The sequence below is a fragment of the Pelmatolapia mariae genome, linkage group LG4 (assembly GCF_036321145.2).
Source record: "Pelmatolapia mariae isolate MD_Pm_ZW linkage group LG4, Pm_UMD_F_2, whole genome shotgun sequence".
Taxonomy (NCBI): domain Eukaryota; kingdom Metazoa; phylum Chordata; class Actinopteri; order Cichliformes; family Cichlidae; genus Pelmatolapia; species Pelmatolapia mariae.
In genome coordinates, this window is record NC_086230.1 from 8,700,231 (window position 1) to 8,725,925 (window position 25,695).

A 25,695-nucleotide genomic window follows, 5' to 3' on the forward strand; every position below is an offset into this window, starting at 1 on the left:
AGCGGAGTCGGGGAGAATATAAACTAGTAAATAAATAACTACCCATAAGAATTGTTAGTGAAATCTGTTTATGTTTCATGTGTCTGTAAGACAAAACATTTTGGCCAATATATTGGAATATTGGATTACCAAATATCAGTATTGACATCTTAAAATGGGATATACAGGGAGTGCAGAATTATTAGGCAAATGAGTATTTTGTCCACATCATCCTCTTCATGCATGTTGTCTTACTCCAAGCTGTATAGGCTCGAAAGCCTACTACCAATTAAGCATATTAGGTGATGTGCATCTCTGTAATGAGAAGGGGTGTGGTCTAATGACATCAACACCCTATATCAGGTGTGCATAATTATTAGGCAACTTCCTTTCCTTTGGCAAAATGGGTCAAAAGAAGGACTTGACAGGCTCAGAAAAGTCAAAAATAGTGAGATATCTTGCAGAGGGATGCAGCAGTCTTAAAATTGCAAAGCTTCTGAAGCGTGATCATCGAACAATCAAGCGTTTCATTCAAAATAGTCAACAGGGTCGCAAGAAGCGTGTGGAAAAACCAAGGCGCAAAATAACTGCCCATGAACTGAGAAAAGTCAAGCGTGCAGCTGCCAAGATGCCACTTGCCACCAGTTTGGCCATATTTCACAGCTGCAACATCACTGGAGTGCCCAAAAGCACAAGGTGTGCAATACTCAGAGACATGGCCAAGGTAAGAAAGGCTGAAAGATGACCACCACTGAACAAGACACACAAGCTGAAACGTCAAGACTGGGCCAAGAAATATCTCAAGACTGATTTTTCTAAGGTTTTATGGACTGATGAAATGAGAGTGAGTCTTGATGGGCCAGATGGATGGGCCCGTGGCTGGATTGGTAAAGGGCAGAGAGCTCCGGTCCAACTCAGACGCCAGCAAGGTGGAGGTGGAGTACTGGTTTGGGCTGGTATCATCAAAGATGAGCTTGTGGGGCCTTTTCGGGTTGAGGATGGAGTCAAGCTCAACTCCCAGTCCTACTGCCAGTTTCTGGAAGACATCTTCTTCAAGCAGTGGTACAGGAAGAAGTCTGCATCACAAATGCTCCATCACACGCGTCCAAGTACTCCACAGCGTGGCTGGCAAGAAAGGGTATAAAAGAAGAAAAACTAATGACATGGCCTCCTTGTTCACCTGATCTGAACCCCATTGAGAACCTGTGGTCCATCATCAAATGTGAGATTTACAAGGAGGGAAAACAGTACACCTCTCTGAACAGTATCTGGGAGTCTGTGGTTGCTGCTGCACGCAATGTTGATGGTGAACAGATCAAAACACTGACAGAATCCATGGATGGCAGGCTTTTGAGTGTCCTTGCAAAGAAAGGTGGCTATATTGGTCACTGATTTGTTTTTGTTTTGTTTTTGAATGTCAGAAATGTATATTTGTGAATGTGGAGATGTTATATTGGTTTCACTGGTAAAAAGAAATAATTGAAATGGGTATATATTTGTTTTTTGTTAAGTTGCCTAATAATTATGCACAGTAATAGTCACCTGCACACACAGATATCCCCCTAAAATAGCTAAAACTAAAAACTACTTCCAAAAACATTCAGCTCTGATATTAATGAGTTTTTTGGGTTCATTGAGAACATGGTTGTTGTTCAATAATAAAATTATTCCTCAAAAATACAACTTGCCTAATAATTCTGCACTCCCTGTATTAGGTAAAGCATTTCCTCAGCCAGCCTGGACATAGTTCAAGGCAGTTCTAAATTTAGTTGCAAAGTACGAAGATATTCTTGTCAGAAAATACTGAAAGCTCAAATGTGTCCATTCATACTGTTGAACGAAGCCCAAGGAACACATAATAGAGCTACGATCAACCAAATAAACCACCATACTTCCCTAAATACTCGCTCCTACTGCAAAAATACCTCCTGGATAAATGCAGGGTTGCTCCAAGTTCATATTTATTGAAAAGAAAAATGCTTTAGGTTTCAGGCTGAGGCAGGTTGGGTAGGAGGGAGAGTACTGAGTGCTTTATTAGTTATGCTTTTTGATCACAAAGACAAAATTACAGAATTTCACCTGCCTTCTGTTACTTTTTTCCAGTTCATTTCCATTAGCAGAGAGTTACTCAACAAAAACTCTGAAGTGATTAACGAAAGCTTTTGTTGGACTCTTCAGGTGCTGCTATCGGAGTACAAAAAAACAGGCAGCCAGTACGCCATCAAAGCCCTGAAGAAAGGAGACATCGTTGCGCGTGATGAAGTGGAGAGGTAGCTGTGCTTTACCACCTTAACCACATCTCTGCTGCACGACAAGAGCTCATTCACCTCATAATTACACAATGATTGTCTCATGTGCATCCCCCCTCCTTCCCCGTCCCTTTCCTCTGTCTGTCCGTCTCCAGTCTGATGTGTGAGAAGCGGATCTTTGAGATCGTCAACGGCTCCCACCACCCCTTCCTGGTCAACCTGTTTGCATGCTTCCAGACGCCAGAACATGTGTGTTTTGTCATGGAGTACACGGCAGGAGGAGACCTCATGATGCACATACATGCAGACGTCTTTTCTGAGCAACGTGCTGTGTGAGTTCTGCTTTGTCATGCATGTATACTAAAGTATAGGTTCACCTACACAACGTATCTAGAGGAGCTGCTCGGCCATGGAAACCCGTGCCATGAAGCTCCCGGCACACAGTTTTCCTGCTGATGTTAAAGTGTACGGAGGTTTGAAGCAGTTTTTGAGTCAACAGAGCGTCTGTGACTTTCACGCACTGCAACTTTGTGTAGTAGGCTCCTTTGTGGCTGAGCTTCTGTGGGTCTTAAATGCTTCCACTCTACAATAACACTGTTAATTGTGGGATATGTAGGCGGGAAGAAATTTGACAAACCGAAGCTTGAATTCAGCGAGCTCTTTAGCATGACTCGTTCTTTCATGAATGGCTCGGTGCGCAGACTTTATACACCTGGAGGAATGGGGCTGAAGTCATGCTTCACACTTTTCTTCTGTGTCTCTTGCTTTCTGTCGTCTGTACAACAGGTTCTACTCTGCCTGTGTGGTCTTGGGTCTTCAGTTTCTTCATGACCACAAGATTGTGTATCGGTGAGTGCTTGTATCGCCTCCGTCTTTGCATTCCATACGTAACATGTTTCCTTTCTCTTTGAAGTAGTCGACATAAATCTGATTCCTTTTCTTCCATCAGGGATCTTAAACTGGACAACCTGCTGCTGGACACTGAGGGTTATGTTAAAATAGCTGACTTTGGGCTTTGTAAAGAAGGTGAGTGTTCATCGTATATTGATCACACTGGCCCTCTGTTCCCTTCTGTTTGGTTCAATCTGACTCAACCCTCACACGTTGGTCACCCTTTGTTTCTTTCTTTTCTGAGGCATGGGTTATGGAGACAGGACCAGCACATTCTGTGGGACTCCTGAGTTTTTGGCCCCAGAGGTGCTCACAGACACATCGTACACCAGGGCAGTCGACTGGTGGGGCCTTGGGGTGCTCGTCTATGAAATGCTGGTGGGAGAGGTGAGAACTAGTCAGTCACCACATTCACACAGGGGCCATTTTCTCCTGACGTTGCTCTCACCCATGTGATTGTTGTTAGGGTAGAAAGGGTAGATCAGGTCAGATAGGAGAGATGATGCATATAGCGCTGAGCCAAGCTCAGACGCAGAGGATCAGATGATCCCCGATTCCCAGAGTTACATGACTTGCTACCTGGAACGCAGCAGCTTCTGAACTTCCCACTGAGCATGACAGGAGTGGGGAAAAGGTTGTGTAAATGTCATGAATACACATCTTTCTCCGAGTTTCTTATCTCCTGCCTGGATGTCAAATAAAATGACAAAAAATGAAACACTAACACTGAAGATGCCATCTTTAGGTTTCATAAAAAGTCATGACAAGGGCATGTTTACTGTTTCAGAACGTTTGATAGCAATGAGGCTGTTAGCTTAAGGCTTGAAAGCAGAATATTTTCTCTTTCGTGCTTGATGTGGGACTTATATCTCATATCTCCAAAAGTTGATTCTGTTCATCTGGACGTAGCATTTTCATTGGGAAAAACGTTTTGTCGCTCATCCAAGTGACTTCTTCAGTCTCGGTCTTCAGTTTCTTGAACAGAATCAACTTTTGGAGATTTACTTACCTGAATGATTGAGCATGCATCAAGACTTTTTATGTCATCGTGCAGCAGAGGTAGTTAGTGGGTGATTAGGCATCCAAACTCTTTAGTGCTGTAACATGGTCTGGTTATTGTTTTACTTAAATAAGGATGGTGGCATATGCCGTGTATTGTTATGCATTAGAAAAATGTTCTACAACGTCCTGGGCCTTCTGACCTCAGGTAATCACATGATAGGGTGGGGCTAGATTTCACAGTGAGTTCACCCAAAACCTTGGCTGATTGTGACCTACACCCATTTTCACACCTTGGCTCGTGGGATTAGGTAGAGGATCATTAGGGGGTCCTTTGTCCCTCATGGGCAGGCACTCCCATAGGGCTTAAATCTGGGACTCTCCACCATTTGACCCTAGAACTGAAGAAGCTTCTCGGATGAGAGGTGAAACATCTTTAAGCAACTTAAAGAAGTCCAGATGCTTTTCTTTCCAAGCTCCTTAAAAGAGCAGCTGAAATATATAAACTCCAATGTTTATTTATCTTAATAATGAATCATTAATTTAATTTACACCCATCATGTAAATTTCATTTGACCAGATTCCATTAAATTTAACATTTTTATTGTACTCGTGTACCAATATTCTATGAAAAAATTACATATAATCAAATTACTTAAAGTCAGCATTTTGTCCATAAACATATTGAGTGTGTGGTTGGTTAAATGTTAAACCAAGTGTGACAAGAGTCATTAGTTACAGTGTAATACCTCTGTAACTAATGATGAGTATGCTACAGAATGTAGTTGAATAAAACTTTGTAATTTTTAGAATAATTAAATTAAGCCTTATATCATAAACTTACCTCATGTTTTCTGTCTCATCCGTGTCCTCTTCTTCCATCTACTTCTACTATCAGCTGAGCTGTAACATAATACAGGCAGTAACAGTCGGCAGGACCTCGAAGACTAAAACCTGTTTACGAGACTTCTCACAGACGCTGTCTAACTCTTTACTTATAGCCAGTGTCACAAAAGCAGCTGTTTCCCTGATAGCTGAGCACTTACCGTTTTATCACACTGGGTCATTCTCATAGTGGAGACATTTATTTAAACAGACCAGACAACTGCATGCATTAATGGGATATTTCACTCAGTCAAACCATCAAAAAGTGACATTTTGAAGCCTTTTTTTCCTTTCCAAATGTTGGATGAAATAACATAAAAATAAAAAAATTATTTACAATTCATTAGTTGTTCCTGGTTGATGTTATGTGTTTGCTAACCTAATCAGATTTTACAGATGTTTAATGTATAATGTTTGTTTCAGTCTCCTTTCCCAGGTGATGATGAAGAGGAGGTTTTTGACAGCATAGTGAACGATGAAGTCCGCTACCCGCGCTTCCTCACCACTGAGGCCATCGGCATCATGAGACGGGTCAGACTGACGATGCTTTTTTTAAAATTATTTTGGGCTTTTGTGTATTTCTGTTTGATTTTTAGGAAGTTTTTGATACGTCTTCACGTTTTTTTTGTGCTCATAAGTGACATTTTTGTCTTTTTCTAGCTGTTGAGAAGAAATCCCGAAAGACGTCTTGGTTCTGGAGAAAAGGATGCCGAAGAGGTCAAAAAGCAGCCTTTTTTCAGGGTGAGCATTTTTTCTTTAATATTTTTTTTTCCTTGGCGAGACAGTGTGAACGTTGCTTGACGGCTACCTAAACCTAAATCCCATTCAGGTAATGGACTGGGAGGCGCTCCTGCAGAGAAAAGTCCCGCCCCCATTCGTTCCCAACATCGGGGGGAAAGAAGACGTCAGCAACTTCGACGAGGAGTTCACCAACGAGCCTCCCACCCTCACGCCGCCCCGCGAGCGCCGAGCCCTCTCCCGTAGGGAGCAAGATTACTTCAAGGATTTTGACTACGTCTCTGACCTCTGCTAGGGTCCGGGGTCAGAGGTCAAAGGGTTATTAGCTCCCCACTGCCAGCCACAGACTCTGAGAGGAGACTGAGAAGTGAAAGGCTGCTGTAAAAGCACAGAGGAACTTGATGTTGATGAGAAGCGTGCTCACGATGAGACGAAGCACTGGCCGGGCCGAGCGTCAGTGATTGCGCGTTCCAAACACAGGCAGTGACAAACAGACTGTCTTGGGGGTGGGGGGGTGGGGGGGGGTCATGAGAAGAACTGAAGATAATCCAGGTTATCAGATCCTGCTGTTTGTTTGAAACGCTCACAGAGCCTCAAAATCACAAAGAGTGAAAGAAATGTGATGATTCTGACAGGAAGCGCTCTTTTTTTTCCTGCATTTGCTCAACTCTGTCGTCCCTTTATCTCTGCTGTCTGTTGCTGCTACAGTGTGTGTTTAGCCGTGTGCACTGTCCCCTGCCTCAGTCATGAATGTATCCACGTGATCCGCAATCGTGCACCACCCGTACATTACCACCCGGGGGAGCCAGAGGAAAGAGGGGCTCTCTTCTTTTGATTAAGCCAAAGAAAGGCAGGAGCAAGTGGAGGGCCTTGCTCAGTCGTCTTTGTGTTGCGTTCCCACCGACTTTTGGTACAACACAGATTTTTGACTCCAATCGTTTTTCAGAGACAGGAAGCTTTTACAATTTTTGTGATTTTAAAGTTTTGTTTTTCCCTCATCTGTGTTTCTTCCTCTGTCATTTGCTGGTGAAATGTGTTGACTCAGTAAAAATGTGAACCCAAACTTTGGAAAAGTTGGTGATTTAATGCTTCCCCCCCCCAACAACACACACATCTGCTTTATATTCTTACATCAGCAAATTGTTCGCACACACATGTGAGCGATGAAGGAAACCTGTCGGTCCAGACAGAAGAAATAATTTGAACTCCAGGTTCCTCAAAGAAAATGTTTCTTTACAATAGGTTTGTGGTTTTATATTAAACTAAAAATAAACTCAAAAAGAGGTGTGAAGAATTACTTTTGTTCACTTAAAGAAAAATGAAAAACTAGACAAAAATCTGAAAAAATGTTTTGAGCCTACAGAATTAAGATAAACTAAGAATAATCAGGGAGTGTGTTTGATTTTAATTCTATATCAGCTTAGTGACATTTGTCAACAAGCCTCAGGAAGCTTCAGTACAAACAGTTTGTTAGGCTAAAAGTGTTCGGTGTTTATCGTAATACCTGAAAACCCCCATACTGCAATAAATAAAAGGACTAAAATGAATAAAAACCAAATGGAAGTGTTTTAAACAATAAGTAAAATTAAATAAAAATAAAAACTAACAGTGTAGTCTGTTACTGGCAGCTGAAAGACCAGTCCAAAGAGTTTTGACTGAGCGATGGCACAGATGTATTCAGAGTTTCTGTGATTACTTTAATTGAAGGCTGATTTGCAGGAGAGCAGCACACAGATGTGCGTGTAATTTCTTTCTTGTGTCGCACTGACCCCACAGCATGTTGGATTTGGGGAGTGGATCGATTATCCCTGCTCACTAAGACCTAGACGGAAAAAAAAAAAACCCAGGTAAAATGTAAAAGGATGACTAAACATGTCTGAGTTACTGAGGGTCCCAGCTGGTATCATTATTGGTGCTTTAGTGGAACTATTGCGCAATTAAAGTACACAGACACAGACGTTTTAGCAAAGAATCATGTTTAAAAATTGCACTTTATTTACTTGCAGCCTGTCACTAAACCACAATTTGTTCCCATTTATTTAGTCGACTCTAAGATAAAACACTTTGACAGACATAAAATAGTATTTTTGCACCAACAAGGTGATTTACAAAGAGGTCAGCATGGTGTGCAGTCTGTCCTTAAAAAATCTGAGCTAACTGGACAAGTGGAGGACAAAACAAGAATTGTCTGGCCTACAAACTATTCACAGCACATGAACAGTATCTCAAAGTCTTACTTTAGACCTGACACAGAACGTGAGTCATCTGGACCTTCAGTTGATCCGTCTACTGTTCACTGAAGCTTCATCAGAAATGGCCTCAGGGGAACGCTGGCTGTGAAGAAAAGACTGAGGTGTACAAAGTTACACAAGAACTAGTGTCAAAGGGTCTGATGAAGTGAAACAAGCCCCTCCCATCCACACATAAAATAGATGATGAACAAGCTCTGACAGGCTGCTTATTGGGGAGAAGCTGCTGTGGGCTTTCACTGGTTTGCTATCATGTTTTCTTTAGAAATCTGAAACCGTGCTGAGCAAAGGTGGAAAAATGTCTGCTTCACTTTGGTTTTAAAGGTGTTTCAGAGGTTCAGTTAAGAAGACATGCCAGTTAATGTGTGTGTTTGTGTGTGTCTGATTTTTTTTTTTTTAAATACCCCACCACCCTCCACCCCGCCTCCCGGCATCACCCTCACATTTTCCCTGCCAGTCAAACTCCTGAGGTCCACCCTGGTCCTCCTCTTTCCCTCCTGTTCCCTCCTTCTCTCCCTCTACTCCTCCTTCCTGTTACCATCTACGTTTGGAGACGTCTCCAGAGCCTTTTATTCCTCTCCTCGCCGTCTCTCTCTCCACTCTGTCACACCATCCCGCAGTCCCTCCCATTGCCCCTTCAATTGTGTCTTTACAGCTGCCCACCCCCCGACACCCCCTCCCCTTCGGTATTACTCCATGTGTAAAATGAATTTCACCCGGAGAAATCTATTTCTTACAAGACGCCCCTCAGCGGGCTAAAGATGCCCGATGGCCCGCACAGCTGAGAGTTGCACTTTTTTTTCCTTATTCTTATTCTGTATTTGATCTGTTTGACATGTTGAGGGTGTGTGATAGTGTGTTTAGGAAATGAGAGGGGTGTGCGCAGAGTTGTGAATACAGTGAAGTCTGAAGCAAACAGCTGGACCAGCAGTCAGCCTGTCCCTGCGAGGAGCGCCGCAGGTGAGTGACTGTATTCACCCCAAGAGCGCAGACCGCTGGAGGGGAGAGAGTTTTTAGGAATCCTGCAATTTCCTGAAGACTCGACTAGCACGACTTATCTGTCCGGAACTTTCTTGGAATTTAACAGCTGCCAAAAAAATACAATTATGGGAACACCAGTCTCCATGTTTCACTATCTTAAAGCATGAATCAAGTTAGCGGCTCTCACACAGACTGCAGAGCGCGTGTTTGTTCTGCTCAGGATGTGTTGCATGATTTCCTGAGCAGTATGGACTGGTTCTCAGTAAATTCGTGGACCATGCATGGATCAGATTGATGCTCAAGCACATTCTGCTCCATGTCAGCGCATTTCTGCGAGCAAAAAGGAAAAAAAGCTAAACAGAGTAAGTCAGGTTTCAGTGCACTTAAGTCAGGATGGTTTGATAAAAGCTTTGATTTCATAAATTTGACGAAATATTTTTATATTATTTAAAAGACTGAAACCGTTTTTTATTGTGACAGTTCATTTTGTAAAAATCTTTCCCAGAGGAACATGTTTGGTTGATTGGTTGTTAATTATTGCTATTAAATGTTGTTGTTTTTTTAAACTGACACTATATTAGGTACACCTTTCTATTCAGCAGCTTTCTGCCGTCTGAACTGCTTTAAGTCTTCATGGCACAGATTCAACAAGTTGCTGGAAACTCAGAGTTTTGGGTCCATATTAATGTAATAGCATCAAACAGCTGCTGCACATCCATGATGTGACCTGATTGTGTGTTATCCCCATCAGATGATGGGTACATTAACTCTTTATCCTTAAAAGCCTACTAAGAGTAACCCTTGAATCTCTTTTTTCTGACCCGGGCAGTTTCTGTTTCTGTTTCTGTCTGTTCTCTTGTAGACTGGGCTTGCATCAGAAAATATTGAAGGTGGTCTCTGCTGATGCAGCTACCCTTGGAAAAACACAGAAACTATTCTAATGATTGTCAAACAACGTCTTTATTGATATTTACTAAGGTGTCAAAACTCATCATTAAGGGTACAGATGAGTTCCTGTTTATGTGGGAGAGAGTTGTGCATTCAGAGATGCTTAAAGCGTGGTCGTTGAGTTATTGTCGTCTTCAGCTCGAAACATTCTGGCTATTCTCCTCTGATCTCTGACATCAGTGAGGTACTTTCTCCCTGAGAGCTGCCGCTTTCTCTTTCTCGGACCATTCTCTATAAATCCTAGAGATCATTGTTTGGGGAAATCCCAGCAAAATAGCAGTTTTTGAAATACTCAAACCACACTGTCTGGCACCAACAACCATGTCAATGTTACATCAGTCAGGTTTCTCCCCCAGTCTGAAGCTCAGACAGTGTCTACATGCCTAAATGTGAGTTGTCGCCATGTGATTGGCTGATGAGATATTTACATTAATGGCCAGTTGAACAGATGTCTCAGATATCAAGGTTGCTTGCTTTTTTCAATCACCAGTCCCTATTTTGATCATTACTAATCAAGCTTATCTGAAGCTTTTCTGCTTTGGCACAAAACAGGCATGCTTAGATGACTCTGAGTTAAAAATCACACATAAACTGCATGTTTGATTGTGTTTTTAAGGTGTTACACTAAAAAAGCATTCGGCGAGTCTGGTGAAGCAGCTGTCATGATGCCTTCACTGTCTGGACTTGGATGGACTTTATTCTTCCTCTCTTTCCTCTTGGAGCACCCAGAAGGTAAGTCCAACGACACCCAGCAGGAGACACAGCAAGAGATGTATTTATCTTCTAGACCAGCAACATTGAGGACTGTGTCGTGAAGACATAGCGAATTGTAAATGTGGTATTTCCTGTGCCCAAGTCAAAGGTCTTTCCTTGAAGTGTCAGAATGAAAGTGAAAATTGCTGCATAGTTTTCTCTTGGACAAGTTCCCATCCCCCCAGGCGGGGATTTGAGCAATTGTAGAAACATCAGAGTACTGTGTCACCCACACATTAGAGGGAGAGAAAGGAGGAGAAGAAACACAATGAAACCAGGAGGAATACAGACGGAGATTGTGAAACTCAGCAAGGCCTGCATGGGGAAGCACTCATGTCTCATGTTATTTGTTATTTTACACAGTGATCACCCTGCTGCAGATATGAATGTACTTCCTGTGCATTTATATTTCAGGTTTAACACATTTTGTAGTGATGCATGCACTGTTCCTCTCCAGCTCAGAGTGGAGAGCCGCAGTGCTCGGTGGCCGGTCCAGTGGGCGCTCGACACCCTGTTCAGGGTCTGCTGGAAAGGTTTGAGGCAGGCCCCGGCTGTGCTGCTAGAGAACACGGAAACAAGGAGACTCATGTCATTGCATTAAGAAGAGTGACCAACAGCCCAGAAAACAAGGTAGCCGGCTAACGATTACTTAGCAAAGACCAAGGGCCCCGGCGTCAGGAGCAGGGGGGCTTTTATTTGAGACCGGGTTTTAGCTTTCTGACTCAAATAAGCTGTAAGAAAGCTGGAAAAAAACCTGATTCCAGTCACTTGCTGATCAATCAGTCTCACTGATTGTAAACCTTCCTAACACGCATGAACAATAAGGTTTCTTTGCCAAATGCATTCCTTTAAAATGTGATGATAATGTTTAGCTTTAAACATCTCATTTCTTTAAATATGGCACAAACTCTCACTGATGATTGATGATGATAGTTTTATTCATATTGTGTGAAATTACATCTACAGTCGGTACTTTGTATGGGAAGCTAATGACCCTACAAAAATACAGCGAAAACCAACAATCAGATGACCCCGTTTTGAGGAAATACTTAATGACAGTGGGAAGGAAAAACTCCCTTTTAACAGGAAGAAACCTCTGTGACTGGTTGGGGGAAGGAAGAGGGTCAAAGTTCCATGAAACCTCCTGTAAGTCTAGAATGACTAATTATGATAAAAATGTAACTGAAATGTCAAACACGATGATGAACAGACAGAACAAGATCACAGGCTTAGTACACTGTGACATTGGAGATGTATACTCCCTCCCCCTTTTATTAGGTACATCTTTCTACAACTGTGTTGGACCCACCATTGCCTTTATAACTACCTTTCTTCCTTGAGGCATAACTTTAGCTGTAACAGGGGGCTGCAGAGATGTTGGTCCATATTAAGACGATAGCGTCACACAGTTGAATCACTGATTCCACCACATCCCAAAGGTGATCTTTTGGATCGAGATCTGTGACTGCAGAGTCCACGAGAGTGTAGTGAACTGACTGCCATGTTAAAAAAACACAGCTTGAGATGATCTGAGAGGAAACAAATAACTATACTGTAAGTAGTATAGTAATTTAGTGGGAAAACAAGCTACACTTACACTGTAAAATGAGGAAACCTCGACTCTTACAATAGAATTATTTCTTCTTTCTTGTGAAAACTTGAATTGCTACCCCTTTATTCTACTGTATCTGCTGGGAAGCCTTTGTAGGTACATATAATTACACTGTTAGTTGTGGGTCATATTATAAAGTGCTACCAAACATTTTCGGTAGCGTTAGCTTCCCAACCAAAAATGCTGAAATGTATTTAGTTGCTCTAGCTGCTTACACAGACACACAAATACAAGACTAACAAATAAGTTTTATTTTATTCTATTTGTTACATTTTTATTTGTAAAAGTGCTGTAAATGTGTTTGGTGTATTTTAAGTTAAGTTTGCTACATGTGGTTAGCTTTGGAGCTACTCTAACTGTCTGAAGTACATTTATCCTTTAAAGTGCTGAACGTACAGCGGACTGCCTTTTCCTCTCCTCCCTATAGGTGACAGTGCTGATGAAGCCTCTGTCTCTGTCTCCTTCTCCCCTGAGGGTTGTCCACCTAGTGCTCATCTCCAAAGTCCCAGTTACCTGGTGGCTGGAGGCCGAGAGACTGCCCTCCAACCTCCAGGTCCTGGTGCAGGTCAGTCATTGCGCAGAAGAGCAGTTTTGATTGAGTGCACTCTGCAGTTTCATTCATTATATATTTGCCTTCAACTGCTAGGTGTCCTCAAACGCCAGCGTACAGTCCAGCGCCCTGCGTTTGCACGTCCAGACGGTGCATTCGTTGCCTTTTCGTCCCCGTGCGCTGCATCGCTGGGCTCTGAAGCATCATGGCAACCTGTCCTCTCTGACACACTCATCTCATGGCAATCGAGTCTACCTTCAACTGGGAGAGGGTGAGCCACCAAACCCACATCCCTGTGCTCAAAAATCTAATTTAGTGGTGATTTTGTATTTAAGCTTTGCAGTTTTTATACACAAAAATATCCACAAATGAAAAATAGTTTACGGTAAAATAAACAAATGATGAATCCAAACATCTGCAAACATCTGGTGGCTTATGAGTCAGATGAGCCATTTCCCCTCTTGCTTCTACCAGACTTTTGCATTAGGTCAGCTTCCATTTCAAAACTTTCTCTTACTTTGTCTCCATATTACAGATCCAAACCTGCCTGCTGTGTGTCAGCTGCAGTCCATGTTCATCTCTCGCAACTACATGACCTCTGACTTGCAGCCACAGGAAGTGCACGGCTGTGCCCAGTTGCATGTAGGCGGGGCTAGCCCTGAGGTCCATGTAATCAAGCTCCATTCATCAGGCTCAGGCCTCTGTGGGTGAGAACAAGCAACCTCTTGATGTCCTGGCAAAAGCAGAAATTAGAATCTATTTACAGCCACGTAAAGTTAAACCCAAAGCCTGTATATAAATGATGGTAGCCATTGTTTTCTGTTTTGCTGTTTGCCATTTTTTATTTTAGCATTTTGGGTTTTTCCATCTTGGTTTTTCTAGGCAGAATCATGATATTTGTCAGTAGGGGTGGGTATCGTCACTGATTTCTACAACTAGTTCAATTCTGATTCACAAGGTCCCAATTCGATTCAATTTTGACTCAGACAGTCAGAAATATGATAATTTATCAGTACATATCCATATTTTTATATCTATGTATAAAAAGAAAGCTGATACTTGTGAGACTTCATCAGAGGTGTAAGCATCACAGCAGATTTGTGTCAAAGTAACTCAGGATAAAACACAGAAAAACATGATGCAGATTTTCCTGGCCTGGCTTTTTATGGCAGATAACCGCCTTAAAAATATTCTGCAGAAAATTAAAAGAGGAAGAAAACCGTGAATCAACATATGAAAATTACCTGATTTTTGAGTGGGGGTCATAACCCCCCTAACCCCCCCTGAAAATTACGCCCCAGGCCACGCCCCTAATAATATAGAGCTTAAGCCTTAATTCAGATTAAACAGCTCAGTTTAAAATGTATTCACCCATCATAGAGTAATTATGAGGGGTACTGAAACTGGTTTAAAGTTGGATAATTTGACATAGAGCAACTCTAGAGTCGCCCCCTGTGGTGATTCAAGGAACTGCAGTTTTATTTTTTCTGCACTGGTTCGATTATTTGGCCCCAGATGATGCCGTTTGGGTTAAACGTTGTTTTCTCTGTCTTCTTCAGCTCCATGCAGGTAGAGGTGACTGTATCGCTTGTGCCTCCAGTGGCCAACTCAAGAGCGCACAAGATTGTGTTGATTCTCAGCAGCTCTGTGCCCGTCAACTGGGCCATTACTGCTCATGGCGTCCAGGGTCGCATCTCTGTTCATGTAAGGGCATCAGCTGTCATTTACATCACCATCGTGGTGGAATTTGTTTTGTTTTTTTAACACACAGCTAACAGTAATCAAAGGATACGAATCATTCTCATTGTGACCAAATCCAAAAAGAGCTGGTCCTAGCGTTACTGACCATAGTCTAAAATACTTTATTAAATTGCTCTGTGCCACAGTGTCCTTGACTGTCCTTGATCTTTACTTGTATTATGCTTCATCTTGCTGTCTACACAGTCCTCCAACAGCGTGTCTCCACCCTACCCACCTGAGCCTGGCCTAACAGTGGCCAGCACACTCGACCCTGACCTGTCTAGCATCCCGGACCTTCTCCTTTGGGCCAGGGAGAGTGGCTTCACCACTGTGACCTCATACACTGAGGCCGACCTGGCCAATCACTTTGTGATCCGGCTGGCTGAGGGAGAAGCAGGTGGGGACTCTTCTGTGTCTGAACCAACACGTTCTCACTCCCAAAGCGTAATATTTTACGCTAGGTGACAAATCGTCAACATGTTACGCTTCCGGGCACCCAACACGTCCCTAAATGATGAGATCGGAAAAATGAGGAAACATGAGAACTGTTTGGAATCAATCTACACGTTCGTTCATTTTGCTTAAATCGCTTTGGAAAACACTATTTAACATCATTAAAGTCCTGAATTAGTTTAGGGATAAGGTTCTGGTTAGGGCTGGAATACATGGTTGGAACGTGTAGTACCGCGGGACCGTAATTCTACTGGATTTCACCCATAACCCGGCGTGTAGATCAACTTTCGCGTTCCTCAGGAATGCCGCAGGATGTGACAAATCGTCAGGATGTTACGCCTCAGGAGTGAGAACGGACTGTAATAACTGAACATTTGAATTTTGTTTCTCACTTAAAGAAAGTATATATCATTTTTTCGATCTTTTGTCACTTAAACTATTCCATGGTATTTACTCATAGTATTTACTCCACATAGTATTTACAGCTGAATGAAGGATTTTAATGTGTGAGTGAATGGTTGTATCTCTTGATCTCCTCTCTGTATCACAGATAAGTTTGCAGTGACGAATCCACTGGTTGCGAGGCCTCCTGAGGCAGAGGAGCGCAGGTTGAGGCAGTGGCTGAACGGTGACAGCAGAGCAGGAGAAGGTCGGGAGGGTTTCACAGTGAACTGTGAGGGCGGACTCCTCAGCGTGATGGTGGACAGAAGCATTCTGCAGGTCTTAACTTTTTTAAAAACTAAATTAGAAGCAGCGACAAACCTAAAGCAGCTGTTCACACTGTGATATTCTGTAGTGCCTCACATCAGTGCTCTCTTTCAGAGCTTGTCTGTCCCGGTGGCTGCCGTGACTCTGCGTGACCTGATTTGCCAGGCTAAGTCCAATGGGAGCCATTTCCTTTTAGCGTTCCCAGTCATTTCCTGTGGGACAGAGGGCCTGCTCCTGGGAGAGCCTAGAGGGGTGCAGTACAAAAACACGGTGAGATAAGACATTTCAACAACAAAAAAACAGTGAAACTTTGGAGAATTTTCTGTCTTTGTTTATTACCTAAACCCTAACTTTCCTCTCTATATCTTCTGTCACATGAGGGAAAGAATGATACAGATCTTGTCTTTGAAAAAATGTGCATCACTGGGGACATAATTCAAAACAAGCTGTCAAAAAATAAATAAATAAAAAAATCTGGAGGGAGGAAACAGGACAAACAGGAAAACGTTCAGAACACAGTTAGGAAAGCATTTGCGTTCAAAACAAAAACAAATGTCCTTTACTCATGGTACAGGAAAAAAAGGCATGTTGTGCGTAACAGCCACTTGAATTTGTGGTAAGTGGAAGTTGTCCTGGTGAGACTTGCGACCCAGGTCATCGTGACCAGAACATTGCTGAGGTCAAGCCTAAAATGGGTGTTTGCGCAGAGACAAATTAAGTGAGAGCAAATGTCCCCTCAGAGGCGGGAGGCTGGATGGAAACATGATTGAAAAACAGGCAAACAACACAGGCTTAAGGCAAATGTGCTGAAGCAGTGAATTCAAATTATGTCCAAATGCTGAACTCACAAGCAGTACCACATTTATTACTGTAGAGGTAATGATGACGCTGGAGATGGTGAGGCTGACTTCGCTGGAGATTGTCAGGCAGACTGCAGGTTAATGCAGGTGAAGAGGCAATCTGGGCTAGTTTGCTGTTGAGGGTTAGAATTCGGGCAGGGAGGTCGAAGAGCTGATGACGCAGGCAGGGCTGAGCCTTGAAACATACTGGCAAACTGGTATGTTTCACTGGTATGCCGAGGTAAATATGTTGGTATTAATGCTGAGCTTCAGCTCATCTGTCCTTGTGTCTCTTCCTTACCATACCATGCTATACCATCATTTATTTATATAGCACTTTAAAAACAACACATGGCCCTGCTGTACAGCAGAAATATGAAAAAATACAATAAGAATAATAAATACAATAAATAACAATAAAATAACTTGTCAGTTACCCACTGAGTCAAAGGCCAGCTAATAAAAATTAATTAAAAATGAGTAAAAACGAATTAAAAACCAGTAAAAGGATTTTAAAAGATCCTAAATTCAATTGGAAGCCAGGTTAAGGAGGCCAAAAGCAGAGTAATGTGCTCAGATTTTCTTTTACCAGTTAAAAACCGTGCCGCAGCATTCTGCACCAGTTGCAGGAGTAACAGAGGGCCCTGGCCAACCTCTATTAAAACGGAGTTGCATCAATCCAAGTGTGAGGTTATAAAAGCATAGATGACAGTTTCCAAGTCAGGCCTGGAAAGGCAAGGCTTAACCTTTGACAGACGTCTGAGGGGATAGGATGAAGATTTCACCACCTCATTTACGTGGCCATCAAAACTAAGTGCAGAGTCGATTTTTACCCCAAGATTAGTAACCGAGCTCTTCAGGTGAGGAGTCAGAGCAGCAAGGTCAAGATCTGGGGTACCAGAGGAACCCAATGTAATTGCTTCCATTTTACGTTCATTAAAATTAAAAAAATTTAGAGCCATTCATGACTTAACATCGCTAAGACAATCAAACAGGAGTCTAACCGAGGAGCTATCAGAGTGATTGAAAAGGTAGATAAAGCTGGCAATCGTCAGTATACAGATGAAATGAAATTTGTTGTTTTCGGAAGATCGCACCCAGTGGCAGGAGATCAAACCAAAACAGAAGTGACCCAAGAATAGATCCCTGCGGTACACCCCATGGCAGAGGGGCCACAGAGGATGAAGCCAAACTCAACTTAACACAAAAGCTCCTGTTAGAGAGATATGATTTTATCCACAAAAGTGCCGGAAATTCCTACACAATGCTGTAGTCAAGAGAGCAGCAGGTCATGATCCACTGTATCAAATGCAGCAGTCATATCCAACAAAACAAGAAATACATGTTTACCACAATCCAGCTAACAAAATGTCATTCATAACCTTTATGAGAGCTGTCTCTGTGCTGTGAAACGGCTTAAAGCCGAACTGAAGAGCTTCTGGAATTTGAAAATCATTTAGATAGTCCATCAGCTGAGTGTGAACAATCTTTTCCAGGATTCCTCTTCCTTGCATTTGCTCTAACAACCTTGCTGGGAGGGTGAGACAGAAAATATGAGAAAGTTTAGAACATAGACTGTAAATAGTAGAGGGGTGTACCTTAAACCTGTATTAATTTTAATGGACAGCAGGGGGCAGTTCTTCTGGTTTTCAGAAAAGTTTGGTTGTATATAAGTCTGATCTAGTTTACGATCTTGATCATGAGTTTAAACTTTTATTAACTACAACATAGTGGTAATTTTGAGTCATCTTATTAAAGTAGAAACAGACAATAAAGCAGGTTTTAGGACGAATCTACTTTTAGATTGACGAGTCACTACCACATATGCAGGCAGAGCACATTGTTTTCCCAGTGAGATCCACGCCTCACTCTTTATGTCCCCAACACCAAGATGGCGACAGCAAAAATGCCCATGTCCAGGTTTTAAAACAAGATCTTGCTAATCAGTTGGTTATGTCACAGTGTCTTTGAGAGTGGGAATGAGAGACAATGAACAATCATGTATAACCTTCTTGCTACGTTGATGTAAGTCACAGAAAAATAAATGGGCCTTAAAGGAGACTGAAGGTTGTAAACATGAAAATCTTGATGTCAGGTTTTCTCAAATGGATTGGCCCAAGATCACTGAAGCAGGGGTGTAGCTGAAGAGAGGGGTCTGGGGTACCTGCACCCCCAACATTTTCAATGTACTCTTTAGCGCAACTATGTTTTAAATTCAGTAGATCTGTCCTCAGTTATAGTCACTTTAATCTGCAAATTATTCAACAACTTTTGTTACAACTCTCTCTGAAAGACGTCTAATCAAGGCTTAAAGCCAAAGACGCTGCAACAAACTGCTAAAGTTAGATTTTTGTCATGTAGTTGCAGCAAGTTTGGGAACATTCGAGACTTGGTGTAGTCAAAGTAGGTAATGAGAGTAGCAGGTTTCTATAGTGACCAATCATTAGTGCCTCATCAGAGTAAAAATTTAGCACAGAAACAGAAAATAGCAGAGGGCATAAAACTAAGCTTAAACACCACAGGATGAATGTAATTTATACATTATGATGGTATTGATACTATTTGTATATTTTATAATTTTTGTGAGGAAAACACCACCTGAAAGACTAATTTTCATAATGGAAAGATATGCCCCAGGGGAAGGAGGGAAGACTGAGAGTGACTCTGAGTTTGATTTCTCTGTTTGTCCTTTTTGACCAGCTGTTACTATGGAGGGACAGACCTCAGACCATCCTTTCACTCAATGAGACTGAGAAGTCCAAAGGTCCACTTGGCATACGTGTGAGACGTCTGTGTGTCTGTTTACATTCATCTTATATTTTATAGTTTTCATGCAAGATTTTTCACACATAACCTTGTGCTGTTTTCTTTCAGTTCAGCTGTTTTTGTCCTGTCCCTGGCCCTCCGAGCAGCGCTGCTGCTAATGAGAATGTAAACACTGTGCAGACAGAACTGGTCCCCTGGGTGCCAGAGGGCTTGTGGCCCACTCCAGACCTAAGCCACTTCCCAACACCCAGACACAGATCTGGGCCTGTTCTTCTTTTGCAGCTTTTTGTCACAGACAGCTACGAGCAGATGCGGATTGGTCCGTGTGTCATCACCGCTGACCAGCGTGTCTATGTCCAGGTCTTTTTCATGCGTTTTCTCTGCTTCGATTTGATATTGTGGTGTAAACTGTTGCACTAACTTCTTCATAGCTTACTTTTTTCACAAATCTAATGAACATGAAAGCTACTAAATTATAACAATTATATGTTCTGCATCATTTTTTTCTGCTGCAGATTTCAGCTAAAGCACCTCTCGCAGATGTCGTGGAAGTGAAGTCATGTGTAGTCTCTTCTTTCTCAGACCCCAAAAAATCGCCTTTCTGGACTGTGATAAGTAACGGCTGTTCCTCTGACCCTTCACTGACCTTCAGTGCGAAGTCAAAACATGAGCAAGAGGAGACTGAAGATAACGTTGAAGCAGTAGAGGAAACGGAAGAGACAGAGGGCCTGGGAAATGGCAGAATTTATCAAACAGGTGAAAAAGCAGAAAGTGGAGGAGGGAGAGACAAGAGGACCATGAGTGTGAGAGAGGAGGAGGAGATACAGCCCTTAAGATTCAGCTTCATTCTACGACCAGTTTATAACGACTCAATGCAGTTCCTCCACTGCAGCCTGCGCCTCTGTGTCTCTGACTCAACTAGAGGGGAACCCATGAAGGAAACTATAAAGAATGACTGTCAGGGCAGGCCACGCATGCCTCTGCTTCTATCTAGATCACCCGGGCATCAGGTAAAAAAAAACCCAGAAGAAATAGCAAATAAATCATCTTGTCAAAACCACTAAGATGGAGCAGGGAAACTGTAGCTTGGTCATTTGTATAAAGTGCCTGTTAGGCTTCTCATGGAGCGTTAGATGAGAAGATTGATAACCATTATGTGTTTGAAAGCTCACTGAGAAACCTAAAGCCAGGAGCCAGTTAGCTTACCTAGTCTTAGATTTTAAAAAATGTAGGTAAAGTGAAGCATGTTAGCCTTCACACCAAGCTGTGCAAGAAAGTAGGTCAGCTTTATTTAAAAAATAAAGAGCCAAATATTCACTAAAAACACCTTTGAATGTGCAACCTTATATAATAGTTTTGTAGTAGAGTCGTGGTAAACACCAGGACATTGTTTTGTATATCAGGGGACATAATCTGGTCCTTATCAGGTCCTAAAGTTAGATAAACTGCAAAAGTCCCAGGATCTACATCTCAGACTCTGCAGGACTCAGTTAGCATATTAAATATTACAGTTCACGGCAGTGCAGTTAGAAAAAGACTGAATAGGTGTGACCTGTTTGGAACACAAACATGGCAGAATGACTTGGGTTTGAAAATTTGTATCTGAACAAATCAAAAGGCTTCTGGAACAATGTCTTTTGGAAGGACAGGAGCAAAGTGGCGATGTTTGGCTGTAATGCACAACACCGTGTTTGGTGAATACCAAATGCCTCATGATTTGGGTTTGTTTTCCAGCATGCTGTAGTTAGGGTTAGTTTGGGATACTCCTCTGTATCCCAAATTGTTCAACAGTAGGCCATCTGTCCAACAGCTAAAGCTTCACACAGACTGGGTCGTGCAACAAGACAATGATTGCAAGCACAGCTGCAAATCTACAACAGAGTGGCTGAAAAAGTAAAAAATCAAGGTTTTGCAACTGCCCGCTCAAAATCCAGACCTCACCCTGGCTGATGGGGCCTTAAGAGAGCTGTGCATAAATCAATGCCTGCAAACCTCAATTAACTGAAGTAACTTTGTAAGAATACAAAAAAATATTATTATTATACCAAACTGCCTTGAGGCAACTGTTTTGATATGACACTATATAAAAATAATTGAACTGACTTCAAAAGGCGATTCCAGAAGCTAATGAATTATGGGATATACTCACACAGCTTCAACATTTAATTTTCTAATTTTTGTTGAATAAATAATGACACAGATTCATGTGTCTTGTTTTGTACTTCACTGAGGTTATATTTACCTAATTTCATACCTGCCAAGGACCAGAATATGTTTAATATGCCCTGATGTATAAAACCTTAGAAGTGAAACAGGGTTTACTTTCTTTTTACAATTACTTTATTATGATTTACATTTTCCTCTGATATCATGGCACTGGAAAGTGAAGCCAATAAAACTAAAGCATAAACCTTTTCCTGTATTCCCATTTCAGTGTGAGATCAGAAACCTCTCCAGACCCATGGTGGTCACCCACCCTATTAGTTCACTGTCACCTAAAATGAGGAACCCTACTGGCCAAAGAATCAAGAGACTCAGCGTCACTCCGCTGGCCAGACCAGTGCCGGAGCACAGCAGTGAGTATCATTTACTGTATTTTGGTGATGCTACTGTCTTTGTCTTTAAAATATATCACACTCTGTCTCTAGACCTGGTGGTGGAGACTGGACCAGTGATGGCAATAGTCTTTGCAGCCTTTGTAATGGGTGTCGGTCTGATGGGGGGGTTGTGGTGCATCTATAATTATACAGGTAATGAAGGCAGCTTGTGCATTCTCTGTATGTTGTCATCTTATCAAGTTTCATTTAGGTTTATATACCAAATGATCCCAGACTATTCTATGAAAGAAACAGCAGCACAGTTAAGGAAATCATATCTTTAGTTATTTTCACTTATTTATATCAGATATCAGCAGTAGCAGAATTATCATTGTATTTCCTGATGATCAGAATCTAAAACATATTTTTTGTGTGTGTTTGTTCATTCGTCTACCTCACATATTTCACATTTTCAGTTTGAAGGCACAGAAATTAAAGCGTATCAATCTGTGGATGTATTCACGCTGCTAGAAACTCTTCCAAATTATCATAACTTAAATTTGCATCGTGTGTTTTGAACAAAGAGCAGTTTTAGCAGTAAACCCAAATTCATTTCAAAGATGAAAAACAGGATACACCATATTTTCTACATATTTTCTGTATTATTCCACAGCGAAGCGGCCAGCAGTTTATAGAGATCATCTAACAGACCAGACTCATGGAGAACACAACATCTGGAACCCACCTTCAGTGTCTGATCAGTCCTCGAGCTCAGTGTGAGGTAAGAGCTGATGGTGAAGGTAATTCAAAGGGGAATCACTAAATGTGTTACACTGTGTCAAGCACACATTTTATTACTGTTACATTTCGTGAACATATTCTGATTAAACTATCGCGTCTGCATGAACTTTCCTGTTTGAGGGGGAAATATAAAACTTGGTCATCACTATGAAGTTCACTGGGTCTCTTTTGGGGGAACATGTCATGTGGAGGAGTATACTCTGAACAGGTTGCCAGATCATGGGAGGGTTAACACAGAGAGACACTGATCCATATTTACAGCCAATCTAGAATCAACAGTTAACCTACATTGCTGTGCTGAGGATTTGGGTCAGCCCTAATTTCTGTTATTGTGCAGGAATTTAATGAAACGCTTGCATGCATGGAGATGCTGTATTTAAGGAAAATTCCACAATTCCATCAATTTTGACAAGATCCCCCACACCTCTGGCTTAAATGCAGCTCCAACCATGACAGAGCCTCCGCCGTGTTTTACAGATGGCTGTGGCTGCGTTCGACTTGTCCAGTTTCCTCAATTTTTTTGAGGACACACTGCACACCATACTGAGAAATCCCAAGTATTTGTCTGATGCCTTTTTGGGAATGAGCTTGTTAGTGCAAAAATACAATTTCATGGATATACTTCACCACTTTAATAAGACCACTTGTTATTTTGGGGTGATGACTGAACCACCATTAAAGTGAAAGCAGTGGCATTTGGTAGCTTATAAACTCTAACTATGTTTCACTTAAAGAGGTGTGGATCTATCGCCGTGCCGTTGAACTGTACGTCTTACTCCAGCTGGGTTGCAAAGACCTAATGTCAAAGCTGTGCATTTAAAATAAACTGTTGTGGTTAGAAGCGCCGTCGTTTCCAGAAAATATATCAGCATTATGTTGAGCACCTGCAGATTTCAACTTTGATATGCCCGATAGGTCTGAACAGTGTTATTCTTTTATCTCTTTCTCAGGATTTCCTCCTGCAAATCTGAGAACGGAGAACTGGGACAGAGGTTTCAACAACTTCTGTGTGTGCAGCTGCCTTGTCTCTCTCTTTGTGTGCGTGTGCGTGCATGTGTAGGCATTTCTCCTCACGAGTACGGCTCGTTGCCGTGCATCCGAAATGTAAGAGACTGATACTGTATATGCTAAAGTGAATACAGCGCCGCTTATTCATCGCAGCGAAGAGTCAAGAGTTTTGACTCAAAGTGAAAAGGAGCTTCTTTGTCTTGTGTGGTGTTGTCAACCATGATGCAGAGTCATTTCAAAAGCAGCAGCGAATCATCACATGTGGAGGCACATATATGAATCTGACAGAATCTAAACATGGTCGAGCGAGTCACTCTGAAACCACGTTATTTTTTTTGCCTGTACAAAGCGAACGCGAGGTCAAAGATGAGGTCACAGTGTGCCTGTCAGAACAGTCAGCTTTTTACACTTGTTTTCACTATTTATGTTGTGAATCAGCTGGATGTTAAAACTGCGTTTATCTGTGTGCGAAATCTTTTGTGTATGTGGGAAACATAAAAAGTATCAAATGAGCTAAATCTGTCTCAATCTTTCTCTCTCGTGAGTGTCTCAAAAAAATGTAACCATCTCAACAGCATAACCATAACGTCAAAGTCATAGACAAAGACATGCTTAGCAAAGCTTAAGGGAAACATGTCGTGGCTGATTGTTATCTTTGGGTTTGAAGTAACAAAAGTAACACCTTTCACAAAATTGTGCTGATTTATTTTGAAAGGTGTAGTAACCTTAATTTTGTCTTTGAAAACTGAGAAGTGCTGCTGGGCTGTTTCGCAGCTCAACCGGAGACGGGGCCATTGATGTTTACATCCTGCAGTCATCACAGAGATGTAGTCAGCATCCGGGGTGTGAAATGTATCTCTGTGCCTTGCTCAGGGGTTCAGACTGTGGCAGTTACCGTGCAAAAATGATCAGACTTGTTTCCCCATTTTTGATGTTTCAGTTCAAGAAATGATCATTTTGTTGTGGTACTGTGTTCTGTGTTTTGGAGCTTTTGAATCTTGTTAAATTTATTTTTTGATTTTATTAAGTTGGGTTTTCTTGTTTAGTTCTTGTGACTAGAAATGGTAGAGTTTGGTCATTTCCCTGCTATGTTATTCGAGGTCTCTAGTTCAGTTTTAAGTTACTTTAGGGTTATCGGTTTATGTTCCCGCTCCCATGGTCTGGTGTCTGTGGTTTGTTGCTTGGTGTCCCCTCCCGTCTGTCATGTCTCTCGCCCTGTATCTCACGCCCTGTCTCTGTGCTCTCCACGTTCCTCTCCCTGTGTTTCATCCTTTGTCTCCCCCAGTCTGTCGTGTGTTTCCATGTTTTTTATCCCCTTGGTGGGCGTGCTACTTCCTGTTTTGGCAGTCCCTCGTCTCATGTTTGTGTTCGGTTTGGTTTCCCCTGTCTTGTCATTCCTAATTTGTCCCTCCTGTGTTCCCACATGCCGCCGATTTCCCTAATCACCCTCACTGTGTCAGTTCCCCTTTGTCCCTCGCCGGGACGTCAGTTCACCTCCATCCATGTTTCAGGTTCCATGTTCTGTGTTCCTAGTGTTTACTTTTGCCCAGTTTAGTTAGTCCGAGTCTCCTTTTGCCTTTTGTTTTGTATTCTTGTTTGGTTTTTCACCCATCCTAAATAAACAGCTCACTGTTAAGTCCCGTCCGTCCTGTCCTCTCTCCAACACCATCTGCACACGCAGAGGATGACACTATTAAGCAACAGGGAAAAATGGTACGCAGTAACTTAACAGTATTGCACTTATTGGAAAAAGTATAATTGGTAACACTTTATAATACAGTCAGTAAATTAAGGGTGGAATTTCCCTTTCATTAAATGGAATCTTGATGTATTTTATTTGAAATTATAATAATTCAGTGTTTTAACCTACTTATACTTAAAGGTAGGCACACTAGAATAAGGGGGTAACAAGTCAGGTTTTTACAGGAAACAAAGCAATAATGATACTGTAACTCATTTGAAGTAGTCTGTGATTCTAAGTAGAGTCCAAATTCTTGGTACTTTACAGC

General features: G+C 42.0%; 2 protein-coding genes across 6 annotated transcripts in view; both read left to right on the forward strand.

Moving 5' to 3' along the window:
* The window catches only part of pkn1b (protein kinase N1b), a 43,716-nt gene extending 36,748 nt beyond the window's left edge, over nt 1-6,968 (forward strand). For 3 of the 4 annotated variants that reach the window (XM_063471303.1, XM_063471302.1, XM_063471304.2), the window contains 8 exons: nt 2,158-2,249; nt 2,384-2,560; nt 3,015-3,077; nt 3,178-3,254; nt 3,364-3,506; nt 5,427-5,534; nt 5,664-5,744; nt 5,833-6,967. In XM_063471303.1, coding sequence (XP_063327373.1) covers nt 2,158-2,249; nt 2,384-2,560; nt 3,015-3,077; nt 3,178-3,254; nt 3,364-3,506; nt 5,427-5,534; nt 5,664-5,744; nt 5,833-6,036 — 945 coding nt within the window. In that variant the 3' untranslated portion in view covers nt 6,037-6,967. Of the gene's footprint in view, nt 1-2,157; nt 2,250-2,383; nt 2,561-3,014; nt 3,078-3,177; nt 3,255-3,363; nt 3,507-5,426; nt 5,535-5,663; nt 5,745-5,832 lie in introns of all 4 variants that reach the window. The other variant, XM_063471301.2, reaches the window with a different exon arrangement.
* Nucleotides 6,969-8,787: 1,819 nt separating this feature from the next.
* On the forward strand, nt 8,788-25,306 carry engl (endoglin, like). Of its 2 annotated transcripts, XM_063470475.1 has the most exons (17): nt 8,788-8,950; nt 10,536-10,651; nt 11,130-11,302; nt 12,712-12,849; nt 12,931-13,105; nt 13,370-13,541; nt 14,394-14,538; nt 14,779-14,971; nt 15,578-15,747; nt 15,850-16,005; nt 19,275-19,355; nt 19,449-19,700; nt 19,856-20,350; nt 21,775-21,916; nt 21,989-22,090; nt 22,551-22,658; nt 23,629-25,306. In XM_063470475.1, exons 2-16 carry the CDS (start codon nt 10,582-10,584, stop codon nt 22,655-22,657), a joined length of 2,571 nt encoding a protein of 856 aa, XP_063326545.1. In that variant the 5' UTR covers nt 8,788-8,950; nt 10,536-10,581; the 3' UTR covers nt 22,658; nt 23,629-25,306. The 2 variants fall into 2 exon arrangements, with proteins under 2 accessions (XP_063326545.1, XP_063326546.1); XM_063470476.1 differs by lacking the exon at nt 21,989-22,090.
* The last annotated feature ends 389 nt before the right edge of the window (nt 25,307-25,695 follow it).

Excerpts from the sequence above, each read along its gene's own strand:
- engl (XM_063470475.1), top strand. The coding sequence starts at position 10,582 with ATGATGCCTTCACTGTCTGGACTTGGATGGACTTTATTCTTCCTCTCT. Across the intron at positions 11,303-12,711 it reads CCAACAGCCCAGAAAACAAG|GTGACAGTGCTGATGAAGCC; the intron begins GTAGCCGGCTAA and ends TCCTCCCTATAG. Across the intron at positions 19,701-19,855 it reads ACCAGCGTGTCTATGTCCAG|ATTTCAGCTAAAGCACCTCT; the intron begins GTCTTTTTCATG and ends TTTCTGCTGCAG.